Source organism: Bombus huntii, chromosome 15 (assembly GCF_024542735.1).
Source record: "Bombus huntii isolate Logan2020A chromosome 15, iyBomHunt1.1, whole genome shotgun sequence".
Lineage (NCBI taxonomy): Eukaryota > Metazoa > Arthropoda > Insecta > Hymenoptera > Apidae > Bombus > Bombus huntii.
In genome coordinates this window covers 10,610,104-10,624,143 of record NC_066252.1, presented here as the reverse complement: position 1 = coordinate 10,624,143, position 14,040 = coordinate 10,610,104, and the positions used below count along the sequence as shown (strand labels likewise).

Below are 14,040 nucleotides of genomic sequence, written 5' to 3'. Positions count from 1 at the left end.
AAGTGAAATTACATAAATGTCTTCTGTGATACAAGAAACATAATAAAGAAACACGAAGAATGTACACGATACGTAAATGTCGCGAAATTAAAAAAGTAGACTTGCATTGATAGAAGACAAAGAAAAATACTCGAATCTCGTTATGATACGTTAATCGAAAAGTCAAAACTTTTGTCTATAATTATTTTTTAATTACTTTTTGAAACTTTTTTCATCGATACAACTATACAACGTAGAGAATTTAATCCAGAAATTTTTACACCTGATCTTAATTACGAAATAATAGATTTTTGGAAAGTCCCAGAAAGCCCCTGTTGGAAATAAAGATTTCAAATTCAGAAATTAAATTTCCGTTTAATTTCACATTTTCGAACGCAAAGTTCGAAAGCGAAACCGTCTTTCCACTTAAATACTGAAACAGAAATCTTGTAGCTTTCGTTTTTAGAGTAGTTTAATATTCTTCTGAATTTTGAAGTTCAATGGAAACTGCTCTAAGCGAAGAAACCTAAGTTTATGATTACAAAAGGTGTTAAAAGAATGCCTTTGCAGATCCGTCGTTCATAGAATGGCTCGAGTAACAGGTACTCCTCTTTAATGACCCTTTCACGCCGCCTGACCATGGGTATTATCTGCTTTAACTGGCCGTAAAGTACGTCTTCACACGCGCAAGGTCCTTCTACGAGTTCGAACTACATCCAACTGTTTCGTTTTAGTGAAAAAAGAAAAAAAAAGAGAGATCGATCCGTATCTCGAATGTCCGAAGTATTCTCAACGTCTAATGGGGTAACTTGAACATTTGGTAATCACAACTATATATCACTTAAGCCTATTTTAGCTTGAAACCTTTTCGTCGTTGCGTCTCGTTCTTTCCGACGATATTCTTATGAGAAAACTCGACGTTTATGTAACATTCTTATATTTAAATTTAGAATTTGAGGTGTTACGAATGTACATAACGTTTCATTGCCTTTTGCATGAAATGGTTAGGATGTATAATTGAAATTTATGTTCGAAAATTTGTATTACGAATTAGATTTTGTTGCAAAAGTTTCAGTTTGTCAGTTTATAGATTGGAACTTTTCAAGAAACATTTCGTTTCCAAATTTTGCATCAAATAAATTGAAATTGAACGACAATTTCGTCTGCAAATATCGAAGTGGAAAGCTCAAACCTGAAACAAACGTCGAGATGGAAATACGAACATCGTTTCCGAAATTTGATCCGGCGAGTTAAAATTCGGAATGAAAAGTTTCTTCGAAAAATGTCAACGACAGAATTTCAATGCAAAATACAAATTTCTCCGAAAAAATAAAAATTCGAAATTAAAATTCCAGATTTGTTCGCAAACGAACGTATTCTGCCGGTAATGTTTGTTCGTATTTCAAACAGCAAAATTTTTACAGCATAGAATCTGTAAAGATTCAAGTTCCTTTTTTAAAACATACGTGACCTATGGCAGGCCATCTTGTATTCGCTCATATTTGAATTGAAAATGAGACACACGTACGTGAATCACGTAAGGGTGGAAAGACCCGTATCTTTATGTCAACTCACGGTAAGGATGCAGAGCTTGATCCAAATCTCGTCCGCGTTCCAGCCAATTTTTATCTCGATTCGCGAATCAACGCACTGAATACCAACATCGTCTCTTTGTACTCAATTTTTGCATTACATCGACAATGACTTATATCGTTACATTCGAAAGAAGAAATATATGTTTACGTTAACATTTTGATAAAAATCGTTTAACATAATTTCATTTAGCATTGAAAAATTAAATTCAATTACAGTTGACACATTTTTAAATTCAATTGTATTTTGAACTAAATCGCTAAATTTTTCATTTGATCTCAGAATTAAAAATTTTATTGAAAGTTTCCAAAATTTGACTCGATCAGCAGCGTTAAAATTGTTAAAATTTAATTTTAATTGATATAAGATTTATATATTAAATTCGATGGCGCAGCTTGTAAATCATTTTAATTAATTTAATTCAAGATTGCGAACACGTTTTCCGGAAGAATGAGTGCTCGTAACAAGATCCGGTAGAAATTTCTCTTTTTATCGATAACTGGAAATGATATCTTTTTTTTTTTTTTCTGTATCGTTCGCACTTGACCGACTTTGCTGATGGCAATAAACGAGCGAAATCGTCGCTTTGCATAACGTCCATATACGAAGCATTTCCGTGATTATACAGGCGTGTTTAATGTGCAAGGGAGCAGTACCATTCGTTCGGGTAGACAAACGAGCTCTGTCGTGGATACTCTACTATTGCGTCACTTCAAGTGCGATGCGTAAGACTTTGCTCGACAAAGTCATTTCATCTCAAACTCGCTGGAGATTGTAGTCGCTTTAAAAGGAAAGAAGAAAATAAAAAACAAGATCTTAAAAATTAACGGTAAATTGCTACCGTTACATTATAAATAGACTACGACAGTTTCGAACAAATGATTTAATTGTACTCTTCAGGTACTTCGTTTTAGCATGTATTTTACGTTTTACATAATAAAAATTATAAACGGCGTTTATCGTTTAAGGTTCATTAAGTTACTCAGAGTAATTTTTGTATGAATGTAATATTTTTTACAGTGTCATTTACAATAAACAGCTACACGGAATTAAACGTACCTAGTATTTGTCCGATAGGAAGGTTCATAAATGTTACTTTTTTCAAGTTTGATCGCAAATGCAAACACGACGTTACTAGTATATTGCAAGAACGAAGCAACGCGTTTCAAAATGAGAGACTCTCATAAATAACGAAATAATTATGTCCAAGAGGTTAGAAATCTGAATGGCGAGTTAACTCGTCTCTCCAAGACAGCAGGTTTTCGAAAGCTTCAGTCTTGGAAATTATCGTATAACACCAACGATTCAGCCTTATATCCTTATATAAAATTTCTTTCGTTTCCTTCAAAATTTCGTAACAAAATCTCATTACAAAAACCCAACGAAGCATAAAAAGTTAGCCTCAAATCTACAATTAAAAGTAACTGTTTCCTCTGAATCGCGTCAGCAAAGTAGAAAAACTCGACGTTAATAGCCATCTAATGCAACAGTAGAGTACTAAAGGGTTCACGTTTGAGCTCAATTTCTTTCGAATTAAGATCGCAGCGAATGAGCAAATTTACGAAAGATCCTGTTGATTTTCGAGGTATTTCCGAGTCATCAGGCCTGGTAAATCGTTAAATAGCAAAAAACGAGGCGATTGCGAGAGCAACTTCACACGTAGCCAAGTAAGTGGAATGAGATAAAGGGTCGTTAGCGCGAACAGGGGGATTATTTAGATTGTTTTGCGATTGCATCGCGACTTCGGCGCAACTTGGCCGCTCTGCGCTCTATTATTCGAGCGAGCTTTGTTTCGAGTCGGCTAATATATTACGACATTCTCTAACGTAACATTCGCAGGGACCACGCCTATTCCTTCTCAACGAGCTGGTTTTCTTGCTAAATTAATTTCTTCTCTTCCTACCGGATTTACGCGTGGAACGCGAATCTGTAGAATCGCGTTGCAGAAGCGTCTGAAACTTTGTTTCATGTTTTTCAAGGGGAATAGATTACGAAAATCGTAGCAATGGAAATGCATCTGTAATAGTCGAAAGTTTCGAATAGTCGAAATTCCTACTTGGGAATTGTGTCGAAATATTTGTAACCGAGTCGAAATACAAACTTTTATCCGTTCTATCGTTGGATAACAAAGATAATATCGTGTAACTGATTGTCCGATTGTCCAATCGACTATTAAAAAGCTAGCGTAAATCGCGTGTAAAGAATCAAATGTCGATAAATCTAAGACAAAGATAAATCACTTTACGATCCATGACCTGCGTGGAAGATGCAGACATCGAGCGAAATCTGATTTGGAGGAAAAATATCGCGTTTGTCGATGCTTCGTAAAGTAGTTAAAATTTATCCTAAATTCGAGGCAATTTAGCGAAGTCCAATCGCAATTTGTGGCCCTTGCAGAAAGCTCGAAGGTTAACAGAGAACGTTTCCAGATAAAATCACGTTACAACTTACTGTTCGTACAAAATACGAGAAATTCGATAAGCCGAACCTAATCGAAAGCAAAAAATCCATATCGGATGATCTTCCTGCGTAAAAGTTAGCTTTCCTGAGAAACAAGCTATCCAAATTCAAAATCCTTCGGACTAGTCCTTCGTAAAATTCGCGTCACGGCTAATAACCTATACAAAGTATTAACAAACGCGATAATTATGAGAGCCAAGTTTAATGCAAACTAAAGAATCCACATCGAACTCGACGGCTCCATAACTCAATAACCTCTCGCTACATTTTCCACTATAAAATACCGTAACTAAATTAAAAAGATCTGTCCATAGGAGCATGGGAGAAAATACGCGGAGAGGTGAACATTCCTACGAAATAAAGCAAATGCAAATTCAAAATCATTCGAAACCGCAATCGCAACCGCGCGTCACGAAATCGAATCTCTCGATGCATCGACAACCGCGACTCGAGCCGCGAGTCCTCGCGGCCGACCGGAAGTGTCCGCAAGAGACCGAGGCATCCTTTCGCCGGCACGTGGACGCATCGCCTCGCCACCCTCTCTTCTCCTCCAAGGAAAAACGTGGAGAGGATCGTTTGGTCGAGGTGGGAGCGTCGTGGCGTACGGGTAACGCAGTAGGAGGACGAGGGCTTTTGCCCGGAACGAAAGAAGAGGCGCGGGTGGGAGATAGATATAAGGGCATCGTTTCGGAATAACGGCTATCAGTGAGTATCGCGCTGTTTTCGCATCACACGGCAACACACGGGACACGCAGCATCGACCACAATGCCGAAGGTACGACGGGAGAACCGGGAACCGGAAACCGCCGGGACCGTGTGCGCGCGTGACACCGTGCAAGTTTTTCTTTCGGACATCTATGTAGCCTCTTTCGTTGATCCTGCTTTAATTCTCGTGTTTCTTACGACCTCTTCACCCTTTGAATAATTGGAATGTACGTTGTATATCGGGTCAGCCAGGAGCTAACGTTTGGTTCGATTAATTAAGGGATGCTTGTGCGTATTCTTCCTCTGAAAGAAGTTTCAAGATGAAATAGTAAGGAAAGGGATATATTGGATTTCGAAGGAAGTTGATATCGTTCGGTACAGATGGTATTTTAACGTGATAGGTTAGTTTGCGGCATCTTTCGAAGATTCCTTTACATCTGATGCTTCGATTCTCGTGTTTTCTAGTTCTACGCACCATCGATAGTTAGAATAGTTGGAATATCTGTATATTGTCAAGGGGCTAGGAAATAATGTTTGATTGGAACGGCGAAGGGACGGTTGTGCGTATTTTTCTTCTGAGAGAAGTTTCAAGATGGAAAGGTGTAAGGTGAGAGATGTATGACTGGTTAAAGATGTTATTACATAGTTATCGTATAGTGTAGGTGCTATTTCGTACGGATGGTAGGTTAGCTAGAGGTATTTTTCAAAGATTCGCTTATGCTTTAATTTTCATGTTCCGTACTATCTGCTTCTGCACCCTCTCGATAATTGGAATATACGTCGCTCATAATACGTTAACTCAAATTAGGTACTTTCCACTGCTTTTATCTTTTATCCACTTCCTCGTGAATCTGTTACTTGAATCGTATCATACGACATGCCTTGCAATGTAAAATAGTATTAACATCGATTAATTGTATATTAATGTTAAGTAATTTAATATTAAAATTAAAGTAAAATCTGTTAGAGTTTTGCGATAAATGTAACGAGTAGGCGTCCTAATATTTATAGCTGGCAGTTTATTGCTCTGCACATTGATTGAATGGATAGGTAAATAATAGTTGGCAAATGGTCAGCCAAGAAAAGATGTTCTCTTCGACCAGTTGAGAGATGTTTATGTGTGTTCTACCTCTGAGAGAAATTCGAAGATAGAAGGGTAAACCGTGGGATATATAACTTGCTTTTCGAGGAAGTTACAGGTGTTATTAATAGGTGCTGTACATTGCAGGTGATATTTTGTCCGGTGACAGCTCTATTTATGGTGGTTTTGGAAGGTTTCTTTATGCTTAAACGGAAGTTTCTGTGAAAACGAGTGTTTCATCGATGGAAGTCGTTCGATAGTATTTTTGGAAAGTTTCTATGTAGTAAGGAAGTGTTTAAAACTTAATTAAACCGTTGGTAAACGATTTAACGAGAAGCTCTTCTTTTTTAAAAAAAAGTTATATACTTTTTTATACGTATATACTTTTTTATACCGTAGAACGATTGAAAAAGTACATTTCCTCGTACCAGAAAAGATAGAATACAGAATGTTCTAAGTACATTTCAGTAAAAAAAAAAAAAAAAAAACAACTAAAAGTTTACAATCATTCGCTTTAAAAAAAAAGATGAAAAATTTTCCAAAAGTTCTCTACTCGATATTGGAATTCCATTTATACATTTTTATAAAAAATACGATTCTTTGATCGCGTATTGAAAAGACGATGACCTCGAGAGAGATCTATTCACCGCGGTACCAAGGGCTTGATCCTTTTTTTTGTCGGGGAGTCGATATGTTTCTGTATAACGTTTTGTGGTCTACGATCCGCAGGCGAAATACGGAAGCGGTATAGCTACTTCCGTGGATTCGTATTAGTTTACGGAGCAAGGTCGACGCGAGAAAGTGAAAAAGGACACTTTTCTCGGGAAGGGAAGAGCTCGTGAAGCGACGCGAAAGACGAAACTCGAGAAACTTTCTCGAGCCATACGATGACTTTCCAAGTTCCCCTCGCGTTGATCTTGTTGCCGCCGAAAAACGTTTAACGACTAAGGACTTTTAACGAGAGTGTCGTTTAGCCAATAGTCGAGGTAAACCGAAACGATCGACGAGTTATAAACGGAAACTGGTGTTTATGGCGAGGAAGATCGAGTCGCTAAATATATCGTTGATCTCGTTGATCGTGTGATTTGTGAATCAGCTTTGCTTTGCTTTCGATCGAGTTGGATCGTCTTTTATTTGGGATAAATGTCAATATACACTTTTGGTAACGGCAAAGATGTTCTAAGTTAGGGGCTGACTTTAATTTATCAATTTTGAACCGTAGCCATCTTCAGATACAACGTTTTAGGTTGTGTTTTATCATTGATTTAAAATAATTGTTTATATATAGCGTTAGTAAAATTTTCTTGTTTTATATTAAAGGGTGCCTTTTATTCGTTATCTCTAAATTCTATAATTATTTAGACGATACTATGTAGCATGCTGTTATGTAGCATTGGAAGACACTACAGAAATTCATTTTTGACGGGACTTTGAGTTTCACATAACGTACTAATTTTTTAATTTGAGATAAATCTTAAGTTACAGTAAGCTTGACTTTTGGTTACTTATACAGCAAAGTAGCATGCTTTCTATATATTTATTTTGTGTTTAGCTCTTTTTTTGCTTAATTTATTATCAGTCATAATAAGTATCTACAGATTCAACGAGGATTCATTTCCGTGTAAATTTAATAGTTGTCGTTTCTTCCAACATTTTTACAAGGAAAAATCGACAAAAAGATGTACCGATATCTTGTAAATATTCCGTAGTTTATCAAGAATTTTTTCGCTGATATCCGAGTTATTTTCTTCTTACTATTACTTGAATTATTGAACCAGATTTTGATACGAAAGGTCACGAACCCGTGATTCTGCGTTAGCGTCATACGGCATTCGCGAATTTCTCTTCGAAATTTTTCGAGCAAACTACAGCGATATAAATAGATCAGCACTCGCATAATACTGCTACCTTATCGTTAAAATTGCGTTCACATCGTCTATATTAGCTCGATGAAATGTCCGCCATAATCTCGTTTGTTTTACGAGCTTCTGATATACTGCGTGCTCGTGGAAAAATTGTTGTAATAGCTCGTGCCCTGGGAATCGAGCCTCCGATCGAAAAATCTAATTTGATGGGTTGTCGACTTCGTCCATAGCAAGGAATCGTGTATAAGGAAAAATTTTCTGCTTACGCTCGAGAATTCTTTCGATAATCCCTTAGAAATTACGATCTATACTCTAGGCAGCTTCTTACGTTTATTGAAAGCTTTCCGAATCCGAAAAATTAGGTCGCACGTGAAGATACATATGCAAATGCGTTGGAAACGAATGGATTGGCTATTTACTCTCTGTTAGCTTCTCTATAGAAACGATGATAGCAATTGTACATTGTTCTTTATGCCGCGCAAGATAGTAGAGAAGAACGTGAAAATTGGCTAACCTAAATTATACGGTGGTTATCGCTTCGTGAATCTAATGTTTTAAGAAAAGGAAAATCCCTTGCCTCGTTTCTAAATTTCAAGTCACTTAATTCTAAAGAAATTTTAAAGGAAAATGAGTTTTGCTATATTTCTAAACGACTATGATTCTTTAAAATTATTGCCACGAAGCAGGCAAAGATGTTTCATCGTTGATCCAATGATTTAAGAAAAGAAAAATTTATAATGACGCGCAAAAAGATATTCTTCCTCGATTTTTAAGAATTCTAGAGAAAGAGAAGCTTCGTTATACATTTCAATTTAAAATAAGCTTTAAAATAATAGTTGTAAAATTGTTGGACGAATTTATAACAGCTGTTCCTATGGTGTGAAAAATTCTGTAAAATTTTGACTAGGATTTAATCAGCACGGTCGTATTGTTAATTAAGAAGTCAATATAAATTTCAGTTTCAGATTCTATGTCTTTTATGCGCGACGATTGCAGTCAGCCACGCAGTGGTCTTAAGCGGTTACGACGGCGGCCATGGAATCTCATACGCGGATTACGAGGGTCTAGAAGGATACTCAGGATCTGCTGTTCAATACGAAGGACACGCTGTTCTACCAACAGTAGCGGTTCCGGTTCACGCGGTTTCCGCCTCGCCTGTTCAAGTTGCAGCGACCCTCGATCATGGATCTCACGGATACGATCATCATGCTGATCACGAACACGATTACTATGTAAGCAATCGTATTTTTCATTACGTTTATCCTTATATCGAACTAATTACTTAAAAATAAATATTCCATCGTTCATTCCACCCTTATAATTATCACCGTGGAACGAAATTTTTACGGGTAAAATCTTTAATCTTTGTCGGAAGAAAAATTTCCATTTGCCTGCGGCGACAAAAAGTTTTATTCTTAAAAGAAGGAAGATCATTTTTTGCAAGATAAAAATTACAATATCCTCGAAAAAGTAGAAAATTTTGTTCTTAAAACAAAACAAAAAAATCATCTACAAAACCGCTTTTGAGAAAAAGAAGAGAAAATCAGAAGAACAAACGAAGATTTGTAGTTCGTTTCGATTTACATTTCGACTCGATATTTATTTATTGAATTATATAGCTGTCATTTTGTTCCACAACCTTTCTTCATCTTTCACGCAATTTCAATATTCCATCCTTCCAGAAGCTCTCAGGTTTTTCGGCGAAAAACTTTTCAACGTGATTTTTCCTGTCGACCAAATTCCTTAAAAATCGAAAGGAACTTTCCAGGCAAACCAATATTTTAACTTAATATCTTTCGTATCATTCGCTTGCAATTAAGATCAGATTACAAACGATGCAGAAAACAAGTTATAGTAAATTACGCCATCAGCGATCGTCGATCACCAGATAAGATACTAATTATCGGCCATCTGTACTTGGAATCGCGTATCGTATCGCAAATAGTTCAGAGCACGAAGCGTGACGTTCGCCTCGCCTCTATGTTAATTGAAATTCCAGCCTGTGAAAAGCAGTGCTTGGCATAAGAACTTCTTCCGCGACGTATCTCATTGTCGCGAACGTTTCCGCGACGCTTTCTCGTAACGATCGCTCGTTAGAGATCGTTTGAACGTCCGTCGCGTGGAAAATCGCTTATGAAATTTCGTTCCATTCAAAATACACGGCAGCTACTTTTGGAGAAATTTAGATGTCGAAATTACGTAATTTCGTCTTTATATTTCGATATCGTTCTCGTTTCAGAAAACAAAAAGAATTTCTAATGTTTCAAGAAGATGTTTGACGTAAAATTAAAACGAGAAATTACGCATCTCAAATACGACCTCTCCTTACTTTGTCCAAAAAGACATTTTTTTCATCGTAGAAAGATATAATTTGGTCGAAATTGATAGAAATTTAATGGCAATTTGGGGTGTATGAAATCTTTCTTGACTCGTGGTATTGGATTCGCTATTTAATATCGCTTTGCGACAGAAATTTATAAATAGTTGAATGATAAATAGAAATTTACCAAAAAATTATAAATAGACATTTATCAACAAATTATAAATAGAGATCTATTGGCACAATCTCGAAGAATTTATTTTATCTAGGCTTGGTATCGGTACCACTGTACGCCAGCAATTTATAAATAGAAAACTTGATTAAATTAAGCGGAAAATCATCAACAACTTATAAATAGAAATACAAATAGAAATAAAAATAGAAATTCATTGGAAAATTAGAGACAGAAACTCTTACTTATGAATAAATTGTTTATTAACAAAATATAAATAGAAATTTCTTCTTTTCTATTATAGGCTCATCCAAAATATACTTTCAACTATGGCGTTCACGATCCTCACACAGGGGATGTGAAGACTCAGCACGAAGTTCGTGATGGTGACGTGGTTCACGGATCTTATAGCGTCAACGAGCCTGACGGTAGCGTCAGAATCGTCGAATACACTGCCGACGACCATAATGGCTTCAACGCAGTGGTTAAGAAAGTCGGACCAGCGATACACCCTAAACCAATTCCCGTAGCAAAATACGTTTCGCCGGCGTACTACAATAGTTACGAAGAATACGAAAAGCATCATTATTAATCGTATGAATATATTCGAGTGATGGAGGAAGAAACAAAAAAAAAAAAAAAAAAAAAAAAAAATGCAGGAACAGGGTTAGAAAGAATTTATTTAAGTGAGACGTGTCGACGATTAACCCCTCGTTTTATGGTATCGAATTTGTGATAGACTATGGTTGAAATATTAAAAAACAAGGACTATTTCAACATCCTATAGGATATATGGTATAGATAATATGTAGATTTCCGACATTTTCATTGCTATCGATGCACATGTTGCGTCGTTTCAATCGTTCAAGCAACGTTAACCGACGTAATTGTTCTTTTCCGTGCATTTCGATGCAGCGATCGAAGAAATAGAGAAAAGGCGGCGAAGTGTATCGAGATAAATATTATTGTTTGAAATAAAGACATTTTTTATGAAAAAGAGGAGATGCGTAATTCCAAAGGTGGAGCAGTATTTTTCAACACCGAGCGTGTTATATAAATACGTATATTATAATACGAAAATAAATTAATAATTAATCAATGCTGCGTTATCGTTGATAATCCGTCATTCTCTATAATTTCTGCCATTTTTTCCCAAAAGTCTTTTATTATGTCCCGAGAAGATTTCCTTTGAATTTGTTTCAAATTCAGACCTTGGAAGAAATTTCTTACGAACTGAGTAAACGTATCGCAGGTAAATTATTAAATCATAAGGCAAGGGGTTAACCGATTCGAGTCATCCACGTTTTCGAACGTTGACTTTTCCGATTAATTCCAAATGGTTTCTATAATGAAATCGCGGATATTCGTACAGACTGGTATTTAGTTGTAAACACAACTAAAGAAATGGATATTTCATCCGCTAGATATTATAACGAGAATTATATTTTGGATATTTCGAAGGTGTAAAAAAAATATCGCAGTACAAACATAAGGTACGAAAACATAAAATATACAGATGCGTATTTATGGGAAATTTAATGGCGCAGAAATGCTGAAAACAGGTTTCTCATAAATGAATAAATATCCGCGGTGTAATTATATTTTAATCGCTAGAGATGCTTGGAGATGGAAAGCGTGCCAAAAAGACGGGCCAAGAAATTGTAAATTATTCATCGTCCAAGGTATATGAGTGTCTCCGAAGGAATTTGATCTTCCTCGCGAAACTTAAAAAAAGAGAAGAAATGCTCATAACAAAAACATGTTCCCAGGAGAAATTTCCATTCGAAGAAACGAGTTTCCAGCTGACGACCCTCCGAATTATCGGGAGGATATGTAAACGAGTGTTTACTGTTCGTTAATCGGTAGAAAGTGCCTCGGGGCGAAAAACGATTTGCTCGTGTACTTGAACAGTAGCGAAACAACTTTCCATTCTGTTTTATCCGATGATTTTGCCAAGAAATTCGATGAAAAATAAATTCTTCGTGATTGGATAACAGACACCAGGGACGCGAGAAAGGGAATCGAGTTGATAATCATTTGGCTGAACGCTCTAAAAAAAGAATTATCGTACTTTGTTATACTTTCTTTGGTAGTTCATAGAAATTAGAGACGTTTGATCGAAGCTACCGGGAGAAATGTAGAATTTTAATAGGCGAGGAACTTTTTATAATTTTATTTAAGAAGAAAGAGCCGGGAAGAAATTTACGAATATTTCGTAATAAATATTATGTTACATTATTAAATAAACAACCAGGTGATTGGAAATTTAATTAACGAGATTTCCAATTGACGAAAATGTTAATTACTTAGATTTTTTCGAATATTTTCATTTATTTCCTGTAAATTTGCTGTTTTCCAATCATTTCGTCTATGCTGCAAATGGTTTTATTTATTTGCTGTGTATTTGTTCGTGAACAAGTGAATAAGAAAAGAATATCATTGTTTTCTGAAGGAAGAATTGTACCTGTCGCTTCGCTACCTGAGCAAAAAATCTGGAAGATCGTAATTTTTCAATGTTCGAGGAGAAAATTTCTTAGAACAATTTCCGAACAAATATAACCAGTATATAGGTAATAGGTAAAGTAATCAATAGGTGATAGGTAATATAACCATAAGAATAATCAGTAGGTACCCTTGTATTTATAGACGGCAATGTACTTATTTTACTTCTGTCATATAATTTAAATTATGATTATTTAAGTTAACTTATGCACGATATATACTTATATATACATAGATATACATTACAGACTGTTAGTTCCAATATCAAGAAGAAAGCAGAAGATACGAATCACAGCGAATGTTATTTACAGAATAATGATTTAATCACCGCGAATCTGTTCGACAAACAACATCTTTCCTGTTCGTCGCTCAAGAAAGGCTTCCTTGAAATTAATATTCCCTGACTGACCAAAGTAAAAAAAAAAAAAAAAAAAAGAAAGAAGAGAAAGAATGGGTACAAACGTAATCGAGGAAAAGCAGTTCAGACACCATCTAAACCATCAACGTCAAAAGTGTTTTATTACACCGACACTTTATTTCATCTTTAATTAATCTCGTTATCGCGATATTCCGCATTAAGCGCTCTCCCGAGTGCAGCACCATTTTCTTCGTTTATTCGATAGTTATCTTGCGTTTCTATGCCCATGATCTCCTCTACTGCATATGTATATGCCTCTGTAGATTATATTCCTACATACGTATCTATGTTCGAATATTTATGTTGATTTTATTATTCATCAACGAACAGCCGAGTATTCTAATTACGAATTTTCTCAAACGGAAGTGTACAAAATTAGAAGCGTACCGACGATGTAATTAGTAATCTCGATGCTCATTGCGCTCATTCTTTCTATTATCGTTGGTCATTTATTTTGCACCTCCGTAGAATCGTTTTATATTACTTACGTTTATGTTACAGTGAGAGTTAAAAGTGGCGCGAAATTTATTCCAGAATTCTTGTACTTGCGAAAGGTCCACGTATTTTGTACCATTGTATTTACTTTTTAACGATACGCTTATGATTCTCGAAACTTAATATGTACGGTTAACGATCAAGTATATTAGCAATCTGAATATCTAACAAATATTCAGCCTTTGAACCATAATTTTTCATTATAGACTCAGCTTGTAATTTCGAAACAATTAGACTGACAGTATGTGGTAGAATGATAATCACGTGACAAAGATAGATTTCGAATTATTTCTGTTTTCAGTGATGTTTAATTGTAGATCAAATGTACCGATATCGATATCTAGTAATGCTTCGATACTTGTATAATTAACTTTTAACAAATATACCGACAAATGACGTAGATAAGATCGTATCTTATCTTGTAAAAAATAAAAGAAAAAAGATAGAATT

The 14,040-nt window shown here is 35.7% G+C and overlaps 2 protein-coding genes across 8 annotated transcripts in view; one reads left to right on the top strand and one right to left on the bottom strand.

Annotated features, from left to right (window-relative positions):
* The window catches only part of LOC126874103 (neutral ceramidase), a 139,257-nt gene that overhangs the window by 16,983 nt on the left and 108,234 nt on the right, over positions 1-14,040 (bottom strand). The gene's annotated exons all lie outside the window — the stretch shown is intronic.
* LOC126874136 (cuticle protein 19-like) lies at positions 4,706-13,128 on the top strand. The gene is made up of 3 exons (XM_050635843.1): positions 4,706-4,807; positions 8,643-8,915; positions 10,480-13,128. The coding sequence occupies exons 1-3, from the start codon at positions 4,799-4,801 to the stop codon at positions 10,765-10,767; spliced, it is 570 nt and encodes a 189-aa protein (XP_050491800.1). The 5' UTR covers positions 4,706-4,798; the 3' UTR covers positions 10,768-13,128.